The sequence below is a fragment of the Acomys russatus genome, chromosome 3, assembly GCF_903995435.1.
Source record: "Acomys russatus chromosome 3, mAcoRus1.1, whole genome shotgun sequence".
NCBI classification, from domain to species: Eukaryota; Metazoa; Chordata; class Mammalia; order Rodentia; family Muridae; genus Acomys; species Acomys russatus.
In genome coordinates, this window is record NC_067139.1 from 10,186,745 (window position 1) to 10,212,005 (window position 25,261).

The 25,261-nt window shown below is 45.2% G+C and overlaps 1 protein-coding gene across 2 annotated transcripts in view; it reads right to left on the minus strand.

The window, feature by feature from the left end:
- Aldh5a1 (aldehyde dehydrogenase 5 family member A1) overlaps window positions 1-24,034 on the minus strand; it is a 32,761-nt gene extending 8,727 nt beyond the window's left edge. Inside the window, exons 1-6 of one of the 2 annotated variants that reach the window (XM_051169365.1) lie at window positions 23,594-24,032; window positions 12,588-12,671; window positions 10,810-10,980; window positions 8,726-8,842; window positions 1,983-2,126; window positions 574-717 (exon numbers count right to left, since the gene is read on the minus strand). In XM_051169365.1, the coding sequence (XP_051025322.1) occupies window positions 574-717; window positions 1,983-2,126; window positions 8,726-8,842; window positions 10,810-10,980; window positions 12,588-12,671; window positions 23,594-23,917 (984 nt within the window). In that variant the 5' untranslated portion in view covers window positions 23,918-24,032. Of the gene's footprint in view, window positions 1-573; window positions 718-1,982; window positions 2,127-8,725; window positions 8,843-10,809; window positions 10,981-12,587; window positions 12,672-23,593 lie in introns of both variants that reach the window. The other variant, XM_051169366.1, reaches the window with a different exon arrangement.
- Window positions 24,035-25,261: the final 1,227 nt, after the last annotated feature.

The window sequence follows — 25,261 nt, forward strand, 5'->3', positions numbered from 1 at the left end:
TTAAAATGAAAACACATTCTTATAATATTTCTGTAGGGTTTTTTGTATGTTTGTTTGTTTTTGTTTTGCTTTTTTTTTTTTTTTTTTTTTTTTTTTTTGAGACAGGGTTTCTCTGTGTAGCCTTGGCTGTTCTGGACTGATTTGTAGACCAGGCTGGCCTCAGACTTACAGAGAGCCACCTGCCTCTGCCTCCTCGAGTGCTGGGATTACTGGTGTGCGCCACTACACCCAGCTATATTTCTCTGTTATTAAAGAGACGAAAATTCCAAAATTGTCACTACAGGTCATGGACCTACACACATGTGTATTCATACACATATCCTATACATAAATTAAGACATCTACAGCTCTGGAAACTCTATGAAGCAACAGACTAGCTCTTACTTTTCTTTGGACTTTGCACGCCTAACTAGTGCCTAAGAGAAAGTACTCAGTAGATGTTTGCTCACAGGATGAGTGAATAAGCAAGCAAAGAAACTAGGGAGAGAAGCAAGACCGTGGTGGTGCTACCGTCTTTGCAAAACCACATACACCTACCCTTATCCCAGCACTAAAACACCTTGCCCGACTCACCTGCCCAGTATTTCTAAACTTAGATGCCATTGCCCCCGCGACAGCCTGGTCCACGTTGGCACTGTCAAAGACAATGAATGGGGCAAGGCCGCCCAGCTCCATGGAGACACGCTTCACGGAATTTGCTGCATGGTGTAGCAGGACCTGCGGGGCGCAGCAGGAGAACACTGTAAGAATCTGCATCAACATCCAGGGTGCTACTGTTTGCATAGAAAGTCCCTTCCTCTGATGGCTTTGATGTCCAAAGACTGGTCACCAGCTGGTGACTCACTGAGAAATGGTTACGGCTGAGTGGGCCACTCGTTAGCGGGTGGATCTAGCTCAGGACAGAGGACATGGGAGGAGGACATGGGAGGATGTATCTGGTCCTGGACCCTTTCCCCCCCCCCCCCCCCCCCCCTCTCTCTCTCTCTCTCTCTCTCTCCTTCCTGGCCACCATAAGGTGAGCAGCTCTTCTCCACCAGTGCCTCCTGCCATGTTGCTCGTGCCTTGTTACATGGTAAAAACAATGAAGCTGAGCAACCGTGGACTGAGACCTCCTAAATAGGAGCCAAAAAAGCCTCTGATCATCCCTCCTCTTTATTTTTCTCAAGAATTTTTGCAACAACAGAAAACTAACATATAAGGCTTCTAAACCTGTTTTACAAAATTACCCAATAATGCTGGGTGGTGGTGGCTCACGCCTTTAATTTCAGCATTCTACAGGCAGAGGCAAGTGGATCTCTGTGAGTTTGAGGCCAGCATAATCTACAAAGAAAGTTTCAGGACAGCCAGGGCTACATGTCTCAAAACAAAAACAAAAACAAACAAAAAACCCAACTCCCCCCAAGTTACCCAATAATGAAAAATTTAAGGTGCATATAAGGTCACCTTGCTTTAGATATCATTTTACATAAGAAAGAGGAGACATGAAATATATTATTACTTAAAATTTTTAAATATATATTAATTCTTTGATAATTCCACACATGTATACAATGTATTCTTGAGAATAGAGATTCTTATTTCATTAGATTTGATTTTTTAAAAAACCCACTAGGAAGGTAGAAGGAAACTAAAAGCAATCATTTGGAGAAGAGGAAGGGCCCAGGGGCGTTGTGAGCTGGGGCAATGCCACAGGTAGACAATGCCAACACTGCCTTGAGTTTTGAGCCATAATACCAACTCAAAAAATACATGACAGGCCAAGTGTGGTGGTACATTCCTTTAGTCCCAACACTTGGGAGGCAGAGACAGATGGATCACTGTGAGTTCAAGATCAGCCTGGCCTACATAGCAAGATCCTGGACAGCCTGGGCTATGTAGACCCTGTCTCCAATAAAACAAAACAAAACCCATGAAATTGTAATTGTATACTCTATAAATAGAAAGCATTAGGATACCACCTGCTTGACTCTGATGTCACATACCTTTCCTGTGGCTGTTGAACCAGTAAAGGAAATTTTGGCCACCAGTGGATCCGTACACAGTGCCTCTCCCACCTCCTTGGCCTTGGTTCTAGAGCAGGGAACGACATTATAGACACCTGGAGGGATTCCCGCCTGGTTCGCAAGCTTTAAAGAGAAATAGCAGGCACACTGTAACAAGGACTGAACTGAAAAACAGAATCAGAAGTAAACATGTTTAATGCAGAACACAATGCAAAATACAAGCTTGCCTTGGGCCAGAATGAGAACACACTGAGGAACCCAGACACGGTGGTGCAGGTCTATAACCCTAGCTCCTGCAAGGTAGAGGCGGGAAGATGACAAACTCAGGGTCATCTTCACTTACAGAGTGAGTTCAAAGCCAGCCTGGCCTATTGGAGACCGCAAGCTCCGAAATATATGTTACAAGATGGATAGCCAGCTCAGTGGTTATAAGCACGAACAGCTCTTTCAGAGAGTGTGAGTTCAGTTCTCTTGCCACTGCCCAGCTCCAGGGTACCCAGCTTCCTTTTCCACACATGAATGTATGCACATGTGCGCGTGCACACACAAACACACACACAAATAAATGCAATAAAAATTGTAAAAATATATTAATATCAATACCAATAAAAAACCTTATTTCAATTCCATATATATGTGTACGTATATGTGTGACTGTGTGTATATGTATATTCCACACATGAATAAATGTAATAAACATTTTAAAAATACATTAATATCAGCACCCATGAAAACCAATGTATGTGACTCTGTGTGTATATGTATATAAACACATACAAATAAATGTAATAAAAAATTTTAATATATTAATATCAGCACCCATAAAAATCTATTTAAGTGACATATATATGTGTACATATATGTATTACTGTGTACGTATATGTGCTAAAGATTAAACTCATGGCCTCACTCTGCTAAGCACACACACTATGACTGAGCTACACTCTTAATGCCCTAAATAAACGTGCATGTATAACAGTGTCACTCTTAGGTTTCAACAATCCAGGGTCTTAGGTAAGAGCTTTGGTGCCACCTTCTGTTCTGCCCGCCAACAGAGCTGAGTTTTCCAAGCCTCTCTGAGACAATCTCAAGCTTTTTGACGGACTGTAGCTTCCAGGGAGGAGTGTGGGAAGGGTGTTTAGAAAAGAGCCACAATGCTGCTTGCTAGTTCCTTGTGGGGCGGAGCTGAAGAAAGGGAATCCTAGACAGGAGGAACTCGGCAGAGGCGAGGGCCTGGGGAAGACTAAGTGGCTACCTGACCTGGGAATCTGGCCTTTCCATGCCAGGGCTCCGGGTCAGGTCTGCCCTGAGTTTGTTGTGTGACTGACTCAGTGTCTCTCTTTGTAGGTCTCATTGGCCTCAAACTGGTGGTCATCCTCCTGCCTCAGCCTCTCCAGTGTTGAGATTGCTGGTAATGTGTGGTTGTGGAGAAAAGTTGTCCCTTGGTCTTCTCATAAATAATGTCCTGATATTTGTGATTGCTACCTCATTGATGATTTGATTTGTTTAATTTTTAATTAACATACAAAGATATTTGCTTCAAATTTATTGTTTTTAATATATTTTATTAATTTATTCATATTATGTCTCAATTGTTATCCCATCCCTTGTATTCTCCCATTCCATATTTATTGTTTTTAATGAGATTAGTGAGATTAAAAACCTTACTAACTCCAGTAATCTCAACATTGGAGAGGCTGAGGCAGGAGGATGACCATCAGTTTGAGGCCCTAGGAGAGGTTCAACTGAACAGAGAAGACAGCCTGACTGGGGATTGGGGCCCACAGACTGAACAACAAGAGGAGAAGGAGGAAGCTGAGGACTGCCAGCATTCACTTTCTGTCACCTCCTGATGCAGACACAATTGGACCAGCCCTCTCACGCCCCTGCCGACATGGCTTCTTGGCCATGGTGGATTGCATCCCTCAGAGCCACTTGCTTCTCTCCACACTTTTGTCTGGCGTTTGGTGGCAGCAGTGAGAAAATGGCTCAGACACCCCCAAAAAGCACTGACAAACCAAGCGTTTTCTCTTTTGCTTCCTGGCTTGGTGAGGCCAAGAATTCTGGGGGCACTGCTTGGCAAAGTTCCAGTGCCCCAACAACCAGGTGTCCTTAAGGCCTGCTTGACAAAGTTCCAGTGCCTGGATGCCCTGCACTGATCCTTTACTGCAGCAATTCCTGTTAGAGGCTTCCCTCCAAAGGCTAGAATTGAAAATTAGTAAAAGCTGATACTAACAAAAACTAATAAAGTCATTGGTGACTCCCTGGGAAAATACAGCTATGCAGAAAATTGAGTCTTTTATAAAACTTATTCAGCTTCATCGTTAGATTATTAATAAACGAGTCTGGTAAATGATTTAGATGATTTTAGAAGAATTAATCAAGAAGAAAATTTTAGGGAAAAATTGAAAGCTGACAAACTATAATTAAAATCACTAGGTCTTTACGCTCAGCTTCGGAAACAAAGAACTAGTTTAGAAAGAAAAGAGATCCTGACCATGTCATCATCAATAGACCTTGGTGCCTACCTAGATGCAAAATAAAAGAGTTTTAAAATTCTACTGTTCCTTCACAGGATTATAGTAAAGACAGAAATTGCACTGAAGCAAAAATTCGTGATGAGGTTAAAGGTAGACATTGGAAACAGTCCTAAAGTCCCAATAGTCTTCTATTTCTTTTTTAAAATATATTTTATTAATTTATGCATATTACATCTAAATTGTTATCCCATCCCTTGTATCCTCCCATTCCTCCCTCCTTCCCATTTTCCCCTTACTCCCCTTGCCTATGACTGTGATTGAGGGGGACCTCCTTCCCCTGTATATGCTCATAGGGTATCAAGTCTCTTCTTGGTAGCCTGCTAGAGTCTTCTATTTCTTAGAAAGCTACAGTAAAGATAAAAGTTGTATTGATATAGAAGTTCAAGACAAAGTCACAGAGACAGGCATGTTGCCTTTCTGAGTAAACTTGACAGGTCAGGACTTTCCTGATGTTCTGGAAAGACAAAGGGACCAGCTGCTTCCAAGTAACAAGGCTACATAATAGTTTTAAATTATAGCTTTATTTTAATTATAAAATGGGAAAAGAAAGGATTAACTAAGGGTCAGGAAGACAAGTGTAGGGTACCAGGTGAAGGGACTGATCTTTGATCTATTAACTATATGCCAAGTTAAAGTCAAATAGAGTCACTTTGTTTAATACCTTTTGTAACTGCAAGGCTTTAAGAAACCAATCATAAGGAAGAAAGTTTTAAGTTAAAAGACAGCTGATTTAATCCTAAAGTTAATTTTTAGTTGTCAGGAAATTTGCTGTTTGCTTGCTTTGTTCCCCCTTGTCCCTATATACTTATGTAACCAAAAAGATTTCAAGCTGTGTCATCAATGATTAAAGTTTTTAAGGAAATGGTTTTGTGTATAAATAAAGCTTAAAGGAGACTCAGGTTGTCAGAGTAGGTAAAGCCACTAAGATTTCCTCTCTGTCCTGTCTCTCATCAAAAGAATTGAATGGTGTCCCATGTCTGATTCTTTCTTCCCTCATCACTCTTAGATACACCCTTCTTCAGGGCCTGTCCCTCATCTGGAGCTGAGGTGGGCAGTTTGCTTTGCCACGTTGCTCTTACCATGGTGTGTACTGCTTTACCAAAGGCACAAGGGAGGAGAGATCATGGCCTGGAACTTCTAAAACCTATGAATGAAACAGACCTTTTTCTCTTCCTAGGCTATCATCTCAGGTGCTTCGTTATAGTGACAGAAAGCTGGCTAACACAAAGTTTCAAGAACAGAATACCCAGAGAGGCATAAAATAAGTACTAGTGGTGTCCAAGCCACAGCTCCTTATAGAACTAAGTCCAGACAAGGAGGGAAAAGAAGAGGGTACAGCAAGCATCTCTTGGTTGTAACCCTGGACATTGCAAACCTGGAACTATTTTGTTACTATTATTAGTAATTGTTTGTACGGTCCTAGGAATTGAACCTAGGGCCTCATGCATACTGAGCAAGAACTCTACCACTGAGCTGTATTGCAAGTGTTCGTTTTTACATTTTATTTTGAGATACAGTCACTCCTCGTTGTTTCTCTAACTGCTGTGACCAAATCTCAGCAAAAAGCAGTTTGAGGAAGGGAGGTTTATTGTGGCTAGAGTTTAAGCTGGGATGTACTCCATCATGGCAGGGAGGCAAAGATGGAAGAGTGTGAGTAACACTGTATCCACAGAAACACAGCAGCAGACAGGAAGTGGGGCCATATTAGACAACCTTGAGGACACACCCACATGACACATTTCCTCCAGGGAGGCCCTACTTCCTAAAGACCTCACAACCATTAGGCCTGGTGGTGCATGCCTTTAATCTCAGCACGAGAGGCAGAAGCAGGGGTATCTCTGTGACTTCCAGGCCAGCCTGGTCTACAAAGCCAGTCCAGGACAGCCAAGGCTATACACATTACACAGAGAAACCCTCTTTCAAAAAACAAAACAAAACAAAACAAGACTTCACATCCATCTAAAGTAGCTCTAACAGTTTGGGGATATACATTCAAATACATGAGCCTGTGGGGGAGTCATTTCATTCAAATAACCACAGTGGCAAGCTCCAAGTTGCCCAGGCAGGCCTTGAACTTCGGAATCACCTGCCTCAGCCTCCTGAATAGCTGGGATATAGGCTGGTGACATTTAGTTCTTATGTGAATTCTTTGACTGGATGTAGAATCCCGGTGAATACAAAAGGTAATTGACAAAAGCATAAATGTTATAGTAAATTTGTATGAGTACAGTGCCCATCATGAGACAGTAAAGTCTGAAGAAATGACCGCAGCCTGGTCCTTGTATGCACTTTAGACAAAGAACAATGCATGTTTGAAGGAACGACAGGACGTGTGGGTCTCGGATAGGACGGCGTGTTCTATGAGCTGTACAGAGAGGCAAACGGGGACTGGAGGGACTACAAAGGCTAATGCGGCCTTTTCTTTTAAAATTAAGCACCATTCATTTAATCAATACTCTACTACTATTTGGAATACAAGGTTTATAATCTTACAGAAGATTAGCCTTTTCTAATGATACTATAGACTTTTTATTTCAGAAAAATCTGCTTTGCTAAATGTTTTCACCAGCTCCCTGCCTCAGATCTAAAGGTGCCTCATACTTGTGAATTTTATACCCTTTGTCTCTCCCTAATGTCTTCCATTACAATGTCACATGCTCTAAATAAATATAAAACAATTAACCCACACCCTTGACTTTCAGTGATAATTTTTTAAATTGGATATATATTTATCACTGAGTGATCATTCTTGTTTGCTGCAGTCTCGTGCTCTAGTCTCTGGTGACTCATGATTTTCCTAGTGTGTGAAGTGCTCCCTCCAAAAACTACATTTGTGGCTTCTTACATGTAGGAAGAGTTAGGCTGAATGGCCCTTTGTGAAGTTACATTTCCTGTACCTCAAAATAACCTTTATGCCAATGGGGTCCCTTTGAGGTGCATGCCCATCACTTCACTGACAGTGCAGGAGGCCGACTACATGTTAGCTCTCTTCCTTATAAAGACACAAAGAATGATGGCAAGGTGCTCCGTGGGTAAAGTGCTTGCTATACAACCTGGAGACCGCATAGAGGCAGAAGGAGAGGACGGACTCCACAGAGTTGTCTGTTGACCTCCACGTGAGTGCCACAGTGCACGTGTCCATCCCCATCTTGTACATATACACAACAATAATAAATAATTAATATTTTAAAAATACACAAAGAAAGCAGGGCGTGGTGGCACAGGCCTTTAATCCCAGCACTCGAGAGGCAGAGGCAGGCAGATCTCTGTAAGTTCGAGGCCAGCTTGGCCTACGAAGTTAGTCCAGGACAGCAAAGGCTAAACTGAGAAACCCTGTCTCAAAAAACCAAAGTGTATGTGTGTGGGGTGGGGGGCGAACAACCAACAAAACAAACCAAGAAGAAAAAGCCTGTTCGATACCCGAGTTGAGGGTGAAGTTGAAGGGATATTAGGGGTCACAGGGGCCAGAGTGGCTCAAACAGAAGACCAAGGGGCTCTGAAGTGAAGACAAGCCAGAGGGTGCTGGAGTATGGGAGGCTACTGCAGTAAATCTGTATTTCACTCAGAGTAGACACATGACGCCATCTGAGAGCTTTAAGCAGAAGAGTAAAAAGATGTGTCTGAATACAGCCTGAGGCAGCATCCGGGGTAGTGCATAAGAAAGCTCAGGCTAGAGAGACGGCTCGGTGGTCCAAAGCAGTGGCTGCTTTTCCTGGGGGACCTGAATTAGGTTCTTAATACCCACATCAGATGGCTCATGACCACTGGTAACTCCAGGGGAGCCAACACTTTCTTCTGGCCTTTGCAGGCATTGCACAAACATGGCATATACAGAACTCAAACATACATATAATGAAAATAAACCTTTTTTAAAAAGTCAAAGACAGCTCCTAAATGTAAGAAACACCCACATTTTTAATGCAGTGAAAAATGATGATGGATCAATATCACTTTTAGGGTATCAAAAATGTGACCAATGAGTATCTGAAAATCTCCTCTCCTTTTCTTTTTTTCCTATTAAAGAGTACAGCATGTGATATAAAAATAGCCGCTAGTGGACTAAGACACATGCTTGGTACAAGGCAGGGATAGGCAGAGAAGGAAATTCCAAAAATGCTTCTTCCTGACCTTGAGAAGCATCCACCTGGACACCTGGTTGGTTCTGCACATAGAGAAACTCACCTGAGCCAGGGCCAGGGCAGAATAGGGTGTGTCTTCAGCAGGTTTCACCACCACGGTGCAGCCAGCTGCTAGGGCGGCCCCCACTTTCCGGGTGATCATGGCACTAGGAAAATTCCACTGGAAAAATAGAGGAAGGATGTGAGTGTGTGGACTGCCTCCGGATCTGAGACAAGGCAGGGCAGGAAGCCAGTCACCATCCCATTGCCCAACTGACTGGCAAACCTGTTTGCTGCTATGCAGCTTTGCGCTCTCAGAACACCTGGCCTTGGTCAACTGGAGAGACTCAGGAGGTCAAGGTTCACAGAAGCAGAGTTTGCAACCATACAAAACTATCTAGACTGCTGTGTTCTGTGAGGACCACATTTTGTAGGGTGTGCAGTTTCTGTCGCAACTCTGTACCACTGCAGTTGCCTCATAAAAACTGGCTCACAAATGTACCCCATGTATACTTTATTTTTTGACCCCATGTATACTAATAAAACTTTATTTATAAAGATAGGAACTGAGCTAGATTTGGTCTGAAACTCTTTAAGTAAAATACTGGTGATGAGCCGGGCATAATGGCGCACGCCTTTGAGGCCAGCCTGATCTACAGTGTCTTCCAGGACAGCCAGGGCTTGTTGCACAGAGAAACCCTGTCTTGAAAAGCCGATATATATTGGTGATGTGCCTTTGAAATGGCTGATGATTTACTTCTTTTGACACAATATTTAGAGGGAATAGATAGCATCAAATCTATAATAATTTTCTATTTATGCATATGTATGTATAATATATGTGTGTAAGTGCCTGGGGAAGCCGGAAGAGGGCACTGGATTCCCCAGAGCTGGAGTTACAGGCAGTTGTGAGCTGTCTGATGTGGGTACTGGAACCAAACTCAGCTTCTCTGGAAGAGCAGCCAGTGCTCTTAACTGCTGAGCCATCTCTCCAGCACCACAGAAACTTTTATTTTTTGGCAAACTCTCATATATCACATAATAATAATATCCCAGGTACTGTTCTAAGCACTTTGAAATTCCAGTGAACTAAGTCCTTGGGATATCTCAATGAAATTATTGTTATTACTATCCCATTTACAGATCTTGGGAAACTGAGGCTGCACAGTTAAATAATTTGCCCAAGATCATACAACCTGCTCCTTCAGGGAAGGCTTCATCAGTGTAGGTAGCAAGGAGGACTCTATTTGAAACTGTGCTGAACACGGAGGGCCAGCAGCCTTGCAAACAGTTGCCAGATCCTGGAGAGAAGTTGGCACCTTCAGGATTGCTGGTGAGAGGAATCTGGTGTCCACCACTGTACTGCAAACTCATCAAAGCAGAGACAGCATCTTTTTTGTTTGTTTGTTTGTTTGTTTTTTGAGTCAGGGTCTCTCTGTGTTAGCCTTGGTTGTCCTGGACTCACTTTGTAGACCAAGCTGGCCTCGAACTCACAGCGATCCACCAGCCTCTGCCTCCCGAGTGCTGGGATTAAAGGCGTGTGCCACTACGCCCAGCAGCTTTTTAAAAAAATTTATTTATTCAGATTACAGCTCAATTGTTATCCCATCACTTGTATCCTCCCATTCCTCCCTCCCTCCCACTTTCACCCTATTCCCCTCCCCTAGGTCTATGACCGAGGGGGACCTCCTCTCCACTATATGATCATAGGCTATCAAGTCTCATTTTGGTAGCCTGCATCAGAGACAGCATCTTATTCATAGCCCTTGGACCTTGGCTCTACTGTTGATGGTAATCACAAAGTAAACATATTTCTTGAATAATGGTACAAGTAAAAAAAGTAAATGTCTATTTAAAATGACAGAATACCAAAGGTCTTTCCAGAGGAGCTATGTAATACCAGGATGGAGCCTACATGCCAGGTCAGAAAAGCCCCTGTTCTTGATGCACTCCCACTTATGTCACTACACTTGACACTGTCTCAGAGAATGTGGCAACATACCTCTACATCCAGGAAAGGAATCAGGAAACCAAGGACAAGTGGCAAAGCTAGCAAGATGGGCACACCTGTTCACCAGGAAGAAGAGATTGCTTCCTGCCACCCGACCCAGGCTCCCACCCTGGGGTGGTGCTGGCCTTGCTACATACCGGCGTGATGATTGCCGCCACACCAATGGGCTGCTTGAGGACCAGGCCCCGCTTATCTTTGGCAGAGGTATAGATGATGTCTCCGTAAACACGGCGAGCTTCCTCTGAGAACCATTCTAAGAAAAGGGCTGAATATAGAATTTCTCCCTGGGCCTCTTTTAGTGGCTTTCCCTAAATCAAATCAGAAAAGGTCATGTGTGTTGTCTTCTAGTAACCACCACCACCACCACCATCATCATCATCTGCACAGCTCTGTGTTTCTAAGTTATTCAAAGCTGTAAGGAAAAAAAGGGTGGGCAGGAACTTTGCATTGAAAAGCTCAGAGGTTGCTGAGAAATGACTAACTTTGGTGCAAGTCTTAGAGGTTGGAATGATAGAATAAGTGTTCACAGCTTAGGGGTGGACACAGAGCACTGCACAGTCTAAGGCTTCCTGGATATTAAGTCATGGTATGAAATCTCCTAGTCTGTGAATGAACTAATGGTGCAGTTTACAAACTGAAAAATAACGAGAAAACAAAAACAGGCTACTTAGAGAGCTGGGTGTAGTGTCACACACCTTTAGTCCCAGCACTCAGGAGGCAGATGCAGGTGGATTGCTGTGAATTAGAGGCCAGCCTGGTCTACAAAGTGAGTCCAGGACAGCCAGGATGACACAGAGAAACTCCAACTTGAAAAAACAGCAAAACAAAACAAGAACAAACTGGTCACTAGAAGACAATGGTGGCGCTCACCTTAGCTAAAGGCAACTACACAAGACCAAGCCGGTCAAAGTTCCAACATCAGAGAGCATAAGGCCCCATGGAGATACAAGCAGTGGATGGCTTCTGGGGCAGGGGAGGTAATTTTTATGTGAAGGAGTAGCCCTGTAGGTCACCATGCCCCAGGGTGTGGCCTCACACCCATGACCAGCACTAGCTGCACTAAAGTCATTAAAAGTACAATGAAGAGGACAAGGAGTTGGCAGGAGACTTGTTGGAGAGGGGTCCAAGGGGGACGTGGAAAGGGTAAAGAGTATGAAAGTCTCAACAAATAAGTAAGAAACATTATATTTAAAAAAGAGAAAAACTGGCTCAGTGGTTAAGAGCACTGACTACTCTTCCAGAGGACCTAGGTTTGACTCCCAACACCCATATTGTGGCTGACAACCATCTATATCTCCAGTTCTAGGGGATTGAATGCCCTATTCTTGCTTCCTCTGATATTTGGACCCACAAATGTACATACGAACATACACATGAATAAATACTAGCATAAATCTTAAAAAAAAAAATTTAAAAAACTAGATTAAAAAAGTCAGTATCCATATAGCTCCAAACCAACCTATTCCCTAAATATTTATTTTTGTTATTTTTAACTATGTATGTCTGTGGGGCTGTGTATGCACATGAGTGCCGGTGCCCACAGATGTCAGAGGCATTGGATCCCCTGGCGCTGGCATGACAGACAGCTGTGAGCCACCCCACGTGAGTTTGGGGAGCCGAACTTGGGTCCTCTGCAAGAGTAGTGCATGGTCTCACTTGCTGAGCCGTCTCTCCAGCCCGCCGCCCCTCCCCCATCTAGTTTTTGCAAATCAACAACAAATATAATAGAGCACATGAATTTTGTTTCAGCAAATGTGTTTTCTGAGCAGCATGACAACGCAATCCCTCATCATCAAAGGGCCGCAGGTTCTTAAGCTTCTGCACGCAGTCAAGGGTAGCCAGGGGCTTCCCCACGCTCTGATCTAACCACCCCAGGACTCCTCCTTGCAGCCGCAAGCCAGGACCTTGAACTCACACTCTCTGCCGTTATGATCTTGGCCAGGTCGTCCTTATTTTGCATCATTAGGTCGTACCATTTACGGAGTAAAGAACTCCTCTCCTGGAAGAGAAATGAGGCAGAGGAGCAATGAACTGGGCAGTGCAAGAGAGATGGCTCCATAACCTTTACCTGCCCCTCCCTCCCCTGAAAGCACCCCACGTGTGAACTTCACCAGGCTGTGGGATGCCCCAGTAGCTCCTAAAACATCTTTGGTTTTATCTATGGGGGCTTTTCCCAAAGAGATTAGCACCTGGCAGGGAACGGTAGCGAGGGAAGGGGATGAATCAGAGCAAGGTATAATGACACACATATATGAAGGAGCCAACATGAAACCAAGGAGGAAGCTGAGGCAGGAGGATTGTCTGAGCCCAGAAGTTTGAAGCAAGCCTGTATCAATTCAATGGCAAATATATACCTGAGGATGACCTTGAACTTCTGACCATCCTGCCTCTACCTCCTGAGTGCCCGAATTAAGTGTCTGCCACAAGCCCAGTTTATGGGGAGCTGGGGATTGAACCCAGGGAGTCATGCATGCTTGGCAAGTTCTTTACCAAATAAGCCACATTGCTAGTCCAGGAGGGCTATTAGACTTACCCTCATCTGCCTGAACCACCATCCAAGGCAATGAGCAAACCTAGTGTGTCATCCCAACATTGTTATCCATTCAGAAGTCTAACTTTTTACATTTGTAATTCCACTTGTGAACAGAGAGCCTGTGTGTACACACAGCACTGCTGCCTCTGGAGAGTGTCCCTTTCCCTATTCTGAACAGACTAACAAGCTGTGTCTCCTCACGCCTCAAGGATTTTGCTGAGGACACGTGTTCAGGAGAAGATGGGTCTCAGCTCTGCCTCGAAAGTACACCACCATCGTGGCTGCATTTTACTCCTTCCCATTTCATTAAGCACCACGTGTTCTTTCACCCTGATGAGAGAGAACTTATTAAAATCCAGGCAGCCTGGCTCTGAGGAGTGAATACAGATGTGCTAATGAGCCTGGAGATGTACTCCAGTGGGTAAAGTGCTTGCCTGGTGTGCATGAAGCCCTGGGTTCCATCCCAACTCAGCATAAATCTGGGCATGGTGCAACGTGCCTAATCCAGGCACTCAGGAGGTGCAGGCAGGAGGGCCAGAAGTGCAAGGGCCCCACTCACTACATGCCATGTTTCATTCCAGCCTGGGCTACACATGACCCCATATCAGGGCGAAAGTGACAGTGGCCAGTTTTGCACTGTAAACATGGGATACCATGTTTAGTCTGAAAAAGAATGAGAGAAGATAAAAAGCAAAACTATAGAAATAAAAAGTAATATGTGGGGCTGGAATAAAAGTTCAACAGTTAAAAGCAAATATTACTCTGGAAGAGGACACAAATTCTAGCCTCTGTAGGCACTAGTATTCACATGCGCACACACACGCACACACACACACACACACACATATGCTACACATAATTAAACATAAAATATATATTTTAAAAGTAAGAATTTGCCTTTGGTTACCCTGGTTGAAGGTACATAAGCCAGGGGAAGTCATGACTAGCCCTCTTATGCATGCAGGGGGTGGACTTGAACTGTTTACCTCAAGCAGGTAACCCCTGGGGTCTCAGAATGCTACCTTACCTGGAGACAAGGTCTTTATGGAAGTAGCAACACAAAATGAGGCCCTTTAGTTTCATCCTAACCTAATATTAAAGTTGTCATTCTAAAAAGAAGATGTGGGTTGGATGTGGTGGTCCATGTGTTTAATTCTAGCACTGAAGAGATAGAGCCAGGGGGATCTCTGTGTGTTGTGGGTTCCAGGCCAGCCAGGAATAAATAGTGAAAAAAAAAAGTGTGTGTGTGTGTGTGTGTGTGTGTGTGTGTGTGTGTGTGTGTGTGTGTGTTTGGGTACAGAAAAGACCATCTGAAGAGATACAAGGAAACAGCCATCTACAAACTATAACCATGTCTGGGATAAACCCTGCCCTCGCAGACTTCAGAAGACCGCTGCTGGAACACTTTGCTTCTAGACATCTATACATTAGCTCTAAGAGAGGCTGTTTCTGTTTGTTAAGCGCCCTGTTGGCAGCATCCTGTTACAGCAGCTGGAGAGCACTAACCGAGATACCCCTTTGTTTCTGATGAAAATGCTCCTAATACAAGTCACCGACTGAGCAGCCCAGCTCAGTGACACAGCAAGTCAAGAGCTGACTGCTTCTTCTCAAGCTGACTGGCTACTGCAGCCCAGCATCAAGAGGGAAACCCCACTGCACCTGGCTAGCCTAAGAAAAGGTCAAAACCTCCATTCCATAAATACCTTCTACCCAATGTGCACTCATCTCAAACCATCATTAGGTGCACAGTCCTAACCTGAATAATAAGTCAGTTGAAGATCACCTGTCTGCCCTAACAATGCAGCTGTGTGGACATGCAAAACTCAAGCAGGGTCTCGGACAGGCCAAAGAGTGGATGGTAGCACGTACCTCCCATCCCAGCTCCTCCGCTAGACCCACTCAGACGCTCCAGCCACAGCATGGCTCTAATGTCCACCTAGCAGAATCTTCAAAAGACTAAACACACCACCTACAAAGCACCGGGAATGCTATTTAGCCTTCAAAGTCATCCACAGCCTTATTCCCTGAACTTGTGGCTGCTACCTCAGATGGCAGAAGGGACTTGGCTAATGTGGTCACAGATTGGGCAGTAGAGATTATTTTGGATCCTCAGGTGGGCCCAGTGCAACCCTGAGAGTGACTGCAACAGGACAGAGTCAGCAGATCCCATGCCACCAGAAAACCAAACGTCAGAGAGATAGAAGGCAGTGGGCCAGTACGTATGGGAAACTTCTAGATTCCAGAAAAGATAGGGGAACAGAACTTTCTAGAATTTCTAGAAAGCATAAAACCTTGCCAACCCAAGCTGGAAGGTGGTAGCACACTTTTAATGCCAACACTCAGGAGGCAGAGGCAGGCTGACCTCTTTGAGTTCAAAGCCAGAGTGGCCTATGTAGTGAGTTCCAGTTCAGCCAGGAGTTCACAGAGAAACCTTTTCTCAAAGGAAAATTTTTCACTTATAGGTGATAATACCAAACTCCTTTTAAATTGGGAAGCAAAAACATAAACATTACACAGTATTCTTTCTCCAGGTAACCAAATGTGGCAGTTTACCTGACAAGTTTTTGAAGCCTAGAAATTTTTGGGCAAACCTAAACATTGCCAATATACATGGAATAGAAGAGTAAAATAAATAAATAAATAAATAAATAAATAAATAACCTCAGGTTACTGCCAGGACCTACTTCTGTTCTCTGCTTCCTGGTCTAGTGGCCCCATGTGGAGATCCCCCATGTGGTCCAGCCACCATGGAGCAGTGTCACCATGTCTTTCTCACCATCATAAGCCAAATCCCCGTGAATGGTGAGCCAGGCTCACTTCTTCCTCCCTTACGTTGCTTCTGTCAGATATTTTGTCTGACACAGATGCTCTAGTTTACAAGGTGGGAAAAGGTCGTAAACACATGAAAGATGTGAGGCTGATGACGAGGTGTATGGACCAGTTCTACTGCTTCAGAGGAAGTAGAAAATGGAAGGCCAAGGGACTGACAAGCCCAGAGGCAGAAGCCACACCTGAGCTAGACCTTCAAGAACACATAGATTGTGGTGGTGGGAGGTGAACGGGCTTAGAGAAGGGAAGTGCATCCTTTCTTCCCTCAGCGATGTCCTAGCATCCAGGAACGCCTTCTTCAAGAAGGAAGTTCCCCTAAGAAGTTCCAGGCTCTTGTAATCTTAGAGCCCAAACACATTCATGCAACCATAGCCTCCATCCTAATGCATGGTGTTGCCTATTTCAGACAGGCCGCAACAGCAAGTGGTTGGTTGCCAAACTAACCAACAGTTCCCTGCACGGAGTGGTGCCCTTGATCTTGGTGAGCCACTGGAAGTCTGTAAAAGGATGCTACAGTATCAAGGGGTCTGGCCTGCCCTGCTCCCCTGCCATCATGCCTACACAGCTGAGTGCACATGCAGGTACAGCGTGTACCTGCACGTGCAGCTTTAACACTTACCTCTCTAGCCCAGGCTCACTTTCAAACTGTAGCTCATCTATACAGACCTCTACCTGCGTGTCTTCTGGGCAGTCCATCATTTTAGAGGCATGAGTCCTGAACACTGCTCCACTTACATTTGCTCAGACAAAAAAAGAAAGAAAGAAAGAAAGAAAGAAAGAAAGAAAGAAAGAAAGAAAGAAAGAAAAGAAAAAAAGAAGAAAGAAAGAAAGAAAGAAAGAAAGAAAGAAAGAAAGAAAGAAAGAAAGAAAGAAAGAAAAAAAGCCGGGGTTGTCACTGATTCCTTTCTCTCCCACCCCCTGATACACACCAGTCAGCTCTACCTTCTAACGACATCCTTTATGTTATGGGATCTTTCGACACTGCCTCTACCTAGTTTGAGCCATCATGCCCTCCCACCTAAGCCAAGCAGTAGCCTCTGTTATGGTCGAAGTGTGTCCCTAACTCCTCAGTCCCAGGTTCCTGAGCTGGAGGCTTAGTCTTCAGTGATTGATAAGAGGCAGCACCTACCCAGTGGCCTGAACATCTTTAGAAGGGATTAAAGTAGTTTGCATGGACCCACAAGCTAGATATATTTTTAATGTTTGGTTATTACCATTATTAAAGTGAATATATGTGCTGCCCAGCATATATGGAGGCCAGAGGACAACTCTGTGAGGTTGGTTCTTCCCTGCTTTTATGTGAGTTCTGAGGGACAGAACTCTTGTCACCAGGTGTGTACAGCAACGGCCTTTACCTACTGGCTCCTGGAGTCTCCAGCTCTCTATCTGGAGATATGATCAGGCATGCCCCCACCATGACGTCATGCATCATTGGGGTCAAATCCATTAGGACCAGCAGACATTGGACATTTTGTAAATGAGTGAATCAATTACTGGTTCAACTTGTTATTCTAACTTTTTTTTTTAATTAATTATAATTGTAGACTGGAATGGTAAGCTTACTTTTAAAAATATTTTGTTTATAAATAAAATAACTTTTTATTTATTTTTATTAGTTTCATATAGTATGTTTTGATTATATTGCCCAAGATCCACCCCCACCTTCCCTACCCACACAACTTTGTGTCTTTTGTGTTCTTTTCTTTACCCATCAAGTCCAAATGTGTGCTTTGTGCATATTTTCAGATGTGTGGCCTTCCACTGGACTGTGGCTGACTGACTCACCCTCTTCCAACAACTGCAATTGCGTCTTGCCCAGGCACGGATGTGAAAGTCCCATTTCCCCTCTCTGCCGAGATCTGGTCTAGCTTGGCCTTGCACAGGGCTTATGCATGTACTCACAATTGCTGTACGTTCCTATACATAGCTGTCCTGCTGTGTTTGAAGGACCCTGTTTCCCTGCGCTCATCTTCCAGCTATGGCTTTTACGGTCCTTCTGCTCCCCTCTTCTGAAATGGTCCCTGAGCTTTGGGAGGAGGAGGCAATGTAGATGTCCCAGTTGTGGCTGAGCATCCCCAGTCTCTCACTCACTGCACCTTGGCCAGTTGCTGCTCTCTGGCTACTCACTGTCTACTCAAAACAGAAGCGTCTCTGATGGGTGTTGAGAGATGCATTAATCTAGGGATATGAGAATAAGTCGCTAGGAATCAGCTTAGTACTGTGTCTGTTTAACAGAACAGCAGTAGTAGGTTCTCCCACAGGGCTGACCGTGGTGCTGGGGATGGGCCCATCTTGTGGAATGTGGCTAGTTACTCTCATGATGTTCATGCCACTACTTGTGCCAGCAGGCATGTCCTGCCAGTTGTTGTTGTAGCTTGCTGGGTTCACAGCTGGGTAAGGCCGATAATTACCTTTCTCCTCTGGTAATATGCTATCTGAGCGTTTCTCTTGCTATGCTGAAACACGTGACCAGAAGCAGCTTGAGGAGGAAAGGGTTTATGTCATCTTTGAGTCCATCATCAGGACGTTAGGGCATGAGCAGGAGGTAGAAACCTGGACCTTGGAACTGATGCAGAGGCCATAGAGGATGGCTTCTAACTCGCTTGTTTCTTGTGGTTTTCTCAGCCTCCTCTCTCTTATACATCCTAGGACCACCTGGCCAGGGCCACCACCTGTAAGCGCTTGGGCCCTTCACATCAATCATCAATCAAAAAGGAAAAGCTGCGCTACAAGCCAATCTTACAGAGGCCTTTCTTAAGATTACTTCTTCCCAGATGACCCACCTTGTGTCAAGGTGTCAAATTGATATAAATTTATCCGTTGTCAACTTCACACACAAACACACCACTTGAGCCATAACTTTTCCTTTCTTGATGTTCTCTGGATAGCATGTAACATAAAGCTCACAATGTAAAACCTTCCTATGTCTAAAAGTCCCAGTCTTTACAAATCCAGCAATACAAAAGCTCAGTTTCTTTAAAACACTTAAAGACGCAAAAAAAAAAAAAAAAAAAAAAAAAAAAAAAAAAAAGGCCGAGCGTGGTGGCGCATGCCTTTTATCTCGAGAGGCAGAAGCAGGTGGATCACTGTGAGTTTGAGGCCAGCTTGATCTACACAGTGAGTCCAGGACAGCCAAGGCTAACACAGAGAGACCCTGTCTGGAAAAACAAAAAACAAAAACAAATAAATAAATACATAAAGTCTCTCTAAAGCATTGGAACTCTTTCCAAAATAACCCAAATCTCCCTGAAGTCTCTCTAAATATCCAAAATCTTTGTAAAATTCCAAAAATTTCTCTTAATTTTCCAAAGTCTCTTTACTGAAGGTGTCTATAAAACTAAAATTAAGTTAAGTACTTTCTTATTCCAAGAGGGAAGGGCCAGGCACAGTTACAATCAATTAGAGCGAAGCCAACGTCCAACAGCATAAGGCTAGTGTCAGACTTCCGGAGCTCTCCGTCGTGAGTTTTGTAGCAGCACATCTCCAGCTCTGCCATCCACAGCACACACAGCTTTCTCCCAGGCTGAGGCTAGCTCCACTCCTAAGCTGCTGCTGTCCTTGGAGGCCACATCACCATCACACTGGCATCTCTAAGATGCTGTGCTCTCCTGCTGTAAATGGGCTGCATCTTCACCAATGGCCTCAGCTGCCCTCCATGACCCAGTACCACCTGGGTAACTCTTACAGACTACTAAAGATGGATGGCTTCCAGCATGAGAGACATCCTCTCCCTACTCTGGACCACAGCTTCTGTATGCTCACCCTGAGGAAACCCCCTGAGAAGATTTCATCTCAATGTTCTCTCTTTAATCACCACTAATTTACCGGCTCCTGCTGACCAGGATCGTTCCAGAAAAGCATAAATTTTGCATTGGTAGCTTTTAATTCAAAATACCACATAAATGGCTTTCACGGAGTCTTTAAGGGACCTTTAAACTCTTCTCTGGACGGCCACATGCCAGGCCTCCATCATGTGCGCTGCTCTCAACTTTAGCTGCCAAACTCAACAGTTCTTCCTGGCCAAAGTTCAAATGATACCACAGTCCTTCCTCAAAACACGTGGCCAGGTCTGTCACAGCAATGCCTGTATCTGGCACCAGTTTCTGCCTTAGGGTTTCTATTGCTGTGCTAAAACACCACAACAAAAAGCTACTTGGGGAAGAGGGTTTATTTCATCCTACACTTCTCAGTCATTAAAGGACATTTAGGGCAAGAATTGGAGGCAGGAGCCTGGAGGCAGGAACTGATGCAGAGGCCATGGATGAGTGCTGCTGACTAGCTTGCTCGTCATGGCTTGCTCAGTCTGCTCTCTTATACACCCCAGGATGACCTGCTCAGGGGTAACACCACTCACAATGGGCTAGGCCATCTCCTATCAATCAAGAAAATCTCCTACAGGCTTTCCCACAGGCCAATCGTTTTATTAAGATTCCTTCTTCTCAGATGATCCAATTGTGTCAAGTTGAAAAAAGAAGCCAGCCAGCACACATTCATAGCAGTGACTGGCACTATGACATCTTTAGCCAGTAGAGGCGAAGCTTCTAGATCAGTACCAGCTTGATACCTCCATGACCTCTGACTCAAATATTTGGTGTCTTCAGCAATAGGATCTTAGCATCAAGTTCTAGGAAGTAACCAATAGCACTGGCAATAACCTTTAATAACACTAGAGACCTCTTTTTTTAAAAGTCAGATGGAAACCTACCTTCTACTGTAGAAGCTTCAATAGATAGATAGATAGATAGATAGATAGATAATAGATAGTTAGATAGATACACAGACAAATTGATAGATAGATGATAGATAGATTGAAAATGAAGTTACTCTTTAACAGCATAGCAATGCCCTTACTGGGCCCCATATGCTAACAAAGAGCTCAGTGCCAGGAATAGAGTACATCTTTTGGAGTTGTTAGCCACTGAAGTCCTGTAACCTCCAAACAGTATAGGTTATTATTGATCTTGAATTCAGTTAAATCCATAGGTGAAAAACAATTAGTTTCCTTATAAAGTTGGCCTGCCTCAGGAAAACAAGCACAAGCCAATAACTCCTCTTAGCAGGTCTGTTCTTCCACCATGCCCCTCTTACAGCCTCTCATCTTACAGCATTCTTGACACTGCTGTCAGGCAAAGTAAGCCCGGAAGTCCTAGGAAGGTCCACAGGTTCCGAATGAAGCAGCCCCCAGCCCTATCACAGCTTCCTGCATCTCTTCCTAGCTCTCTTGGTCTTCTGTGGGCCACGGGGGCATCCTTGTTGTTCTGGAAGCTGAGTAGCCATGTTTCTGAGTTGCTCAGGATCTCCCCTTACCTCACTCTCTCCGCCTGTATACCTTATATCCTGAGGAAGGCCTGCCCTGATGTTACAGGAGGAAATGTGTCCCTTCCTAGAGTGACGCGTTGAAGTCTTGACTCTCCTCATCAGTGCATCAGAAGGAGACTGTCTTTGGAGATAAAGTCTTTAAAGAGGTGATTAAGTTCAACGAGACCTTCAGTCAACAATTGGCCCCAGAAGAAGGTGATAGTGACAGGACCTCAGAGACCACGTGGAGAAAAGGAACAGTGTCTACAAGCGTGAGAGAGAGGCCTCAGAAGAAAGCGGGCCTGCTACCATCTTGACCTCTGTCTTAGCAGCTCTACTGCTGTGACAAAACACGACAATCAAAAAGCAAGCTAGGGAGGAGAGGGTTTATTTTTATTTATTTATTTTTATTTTTTTCTTTTTTGAGACAGGGTTTCTCTGTGTAGCCTTGGCTGTTCTGGACTCACTTTGTAGACCAGGCTGGTCTTGAACTCAGTGATCCACCTGCCTCGGCCTCCTGGGTGCTGGGATTAAAAGCATGCACCACCACACCTGGCTAGGACAGGGTTTAATTGCTTACACTTCCACAACACTGCTCATCACTGAAGGAAGCCGGGGCAGGAACTCAAACAGGGCAGAACGTGGAAGGAGGAGCTGATGCAGAGCCCACGGAAGGGTGCTGTTTACTAGCTTGCTCCACTGTGAGTGGGTGATACCACTCACAATGGGCTGGATGCTCCCGTACTGATCACTAATTAAGAAAATGTCTTGGCAGGGAGATATGGAGGCCCACACCTTTACTTGCAGCACTTGAGAGGCAGAGGCAGGAGGATCTCTATAAGTTCAAGGCCAGCCTGGTCTACAAGAGGAAGTTTCAGAACAGCCAGGGCTACATAGTAAGACCCTGCCTCATAAAACAAAAAACAAACAGAAAAAGAAAATGTCTCACAGGCTTGCCTATAGTCTAATTTTTTTCTATAGTCCAATCTTATGGAGGCATTTTCTCAAATGAGGTTCCTTCCTCTCTGATGACTTTAGCTTGTGTTAAGTCCACCCAGAACTAGCCAGCACAGCCTCTTACTTCAGACCTCTATAATTGCAGGAAGACACAATTCTGTCACTTGAGCCATCCATATGGCACTTTACAGTAATGTCCTCACAGACCTGAACACATGACCACACTCTATTCAGCACTGTGACCTTCCCTCTCACCTCTGACCTCTGGCCCTGCATCTCCCTTTTGCCCCTCACATCATTCATCACCCCCCAGTACACTTCCTTGCCAAGGTAGGTGTTTATTGCTTGCAGTTTGGATCTCCAAAACACACCCATCATGTGAACTCTATAAGGGGCTGCATCTATTGGGGTTTATTTGTTTGTTTAGACGTATTTATTTTTATTTCATGTATATGAGCATTTGCTTGTATGTATGTATGCGCACCTTCTGAGGACTTTTGATCCTGGAACTGGAGTTACAGACTCTTGAGAGAGCCCAGAAACTCTGCCAGAGCACCAAGTGCATCTTAACGGCTGAACCATTCTCCAGTCTCCCGGCACCTTTTCTCTTGACTCTCCATTGCAAGCACCTCCAGAAGCCTGTAACACACTCGGAAACTACAGGCTGGGTGGGTGGATGGTAAGACTTCGGTGTGCTTGTACCCCTATCACTAGGCAACTTCAGAGAGGCTGTGAAGGGTAAGGAAGCAATGATTTCATGGGGCTGACTGCAGGGGTAATAGCATAAGTAAAGGAGGAAGACTTTTTCTAAAACAGCTTTCTGTCAGTACCATCTAAGCCCGACTCTCCAGCCATCTCTGTTAGTAAGCTGTAGCACTTACCCACTCCGATCTAAAATCAGAGAATGTGTCTGAACTTTTCAGTCCCCTAAACAAAACTCACACATCCTTTCTCGGTGTCCTTGACACGACCCCCACATACAGATACATACCCCCTACATGCAGCTTCCACTCAGGCAGGCTGGCTCACAATAATACTCAGCTGCTCAGGTTCTTAATTATGCACCCCTGTCAGTCTCTCTTATTTGAGGTTTGAAAGCAGGAGGCTCTGACATTGAGCTGGGGACCGACCCATGCTCCAAATTTATTTGTCTCTTTTTGTTGTTCCCCCGGCTTTCGGCTTTCGGCTTTCGGTATTGTGTATCCCCAGGAACTGGGACGGAAGTGTCACGGGGTTAGTTTCACTTTGGGGATCTCTGCCTCTCGCTAGGCCGAGAACCTGCACCTGACGCGCTGCGCTCTCACCTTGACCGAGACCCCTTTCCAGCTGCAGAAGGCATGGTAGGCGGTGCGCACGGCAGCGCGGGCCTCTGGCACCCCGCAGTCGGCGACGGTGCCCAGAGTGGCGCCACTGGCGGGGTCGTGCACGGGGAAGGTGGCGGGGGCTGGGAGCCAGCGACCGCCCACAAAGCTGTCCCCACGGAGTAGGTCGGCGGGGAGGCCAGCGGGGCCCCGGGCGTAGCTGCGCCGCTGCTGGGCTCCTACGGGACAGAGGCGGAGACGGTGGCCCGGAGTTGGCAACGCCGGACGTGCGGCCCAGAAGCTCCGCAGCAAAAAGCAGGTCGCCATGGCCCGGCAGTGGCGGCGACAGCGGCAAGGGACAGGCAAGCGGGCACGCAGGAGCTCAGGGGTCGCGGGGAAGCGGGAGCGCGGCGGCGGGGACGCGCGGGGTGACAGAGACCGCGGCGGGAGGGTGGCGGAGACGCCGAGAGCGCCCTCTTTCTGCGCTCCTGGAGCTGCACCGAGGTCCTGAACCGGCCTATACTCCCCAGGTGCCTTTCTTTAGGGCCTGCGAAGTGAAAGACTCCCAGAAACATTAAGGCATCTTTCCCACTGTCGGATGCTCACCTGTCATTTCTTAGGCCTTAATTGTGACAAGAAAGCCTTCTGTTCCCCTGTACCCTGGCCTTGGCAAACTGCGCTTTGTCTAGAGATGACACCAAGGCCCAAATTGCGGGTCCATAAACTGCAGCTCCTGAGTACTGGGATTTGGGACCACTGTTCAACGAGGGGCGAAGTGTGGCTCAGTAATCCGTCCCTTGCATACTTTTCTGCATATCCCTTTAAGAATTCGGAGCACAGCGCTCCTGAGCGTTGGGATTTGGGGCAAGCATTCAACCAGTGTTGAACTGAGGCTCTTGCATACTTGCCTGCGTATCTCCTCTGTTGGTCCTGAGCAGGGTGCTCCCAAGACATCTCAAAGCCTTTGCTTCATGACCTAGCTGCTGTAGGTCAAGCAACTAGCAAGGCTGGAGTTTGCCAGGCAGTAATCAGAAGCGATCCAAGTATCATCAATAAAGCAGTGTGGTGGCCCATGCCTTTAACCCTAGCCATTGGGAGGCAGATGTAGGAGGCTCTCTGAGAATTCACGGCCAACCAGGCCTTGTTTTCTTTTTTTTGTTTCAAGTCAACAGAGGTGTGAGGATCGAATATAGCATGATCACCGTAAACAGCATCTTCACTCTCTTGTGACACCTGGGCCCCAAACTCTGCAGCAGCAAAGGACCCTAAATTTTAATTTGCATAAAAGTAATAGCAGGTCTGTGCTCAGTATTTGTGGTGTCAAATGCAATTCAACCCTGTGCATTATTTTAAGATCCCAAGTCCTAACATTTTCTCATGTTCAGTTACTATAGACTGGGTGAGAGTATCTTGCTGGTCTTTCTAGAGCATGCAGATTCTTCACTTAAAAATAATAACTATTGTTATTTCGAGAACATATTACTGTGTAGCCTAGGATGACCTACATCTCCCAGTCTTTCTTCCTAGAGATCTGAAATTACAGGCGAGTCCTACATGCCCCAGTTAGAATACTGTATTTACAAAATGCTTTTAACTATTGGCTTTGTCTTCTGCTGAGTCACAGCCTCCCAGCCTTGTGCCAGTCACATCTGGTAGAAGTCATAATGTTGT